Source organism: Buceros rhinoceros, unplaced genomic scaffold, assembly GCF_000710305.1.
Source record: "Buceros rhinoceros silvestris isolate BGI_N320 unplaced genomic scaffold, ASM71030v1 scaffold30540, whole genome shotgun sequence".
Taxonomy (NCBI): Eukaryota; Metazoa; Chordata; class Aves; order Bucerotiformes; family Bucerotidae; genus Buceros; species Buceros rhinoceros.
Genome location: NW_010389496.1, coordinates 4542 through 4855, shown reverse-complemented (window position 1 = coordinate 4855; position 314 = coordinate 4542). Strand labels below are relative to the sequence as shown.

The following is a 314-nucleotide window of genomic DNA, read 5'->3' as shown; positions in this document are numbered from 1 at the left end:
GAGCCCGTGCAGCGAGGGCAGCCGCAGGGGGGGCAAGGACACAGAGCCGCCAGCTCTGCAGCAGCTCCCAGCAGGGCAGCTCTCGTCCCCGGGAACGCACGGGGCAGAGGGCTGGCGCTCACCGGCAGCACGGTCGGTCACCAGCCGGCTGACTTTGCTCTCCACCGCGGTCAGGGTCTCCCCAGCTGACTGCTCCGTCAGCAGCCCGACGCGCTTCAGGTTGTGGAAGGTCAGCAAGTGCTCGGGGCCGTAGCTCTGGGGAAAGGGCAGCTGGGGCAGCACGGAGCCCCGGCTGGGGGCATGGGAAGGGGGCA

The 314-nt window shown here is 71.0% G+C and overlaps 1 protein-coding gene across 1 annotated transcript in view; it reads right to left on the bottom strand.

Moving 5' to 3' along the window:
- VPS33B (vacuolar protein sorting 33 homolog B (yeast)) overlaps positions 1-314 on the bottom strand; it is a gene marked incomplete at both ends in the record, with an annotated part of 5314 nt that overhangs the window by 556 nt on the left and 4444 nt on the right. Inside the window, one exon of the mRNA XM_010134513.1 lies at positions 97-255. Coding sequence (XP_010132815.1) covers positions 97-255 — 159 coding nt within the window. The remainder of the gene's footprint in view (positions 1-96; positions 256-314) is intronic.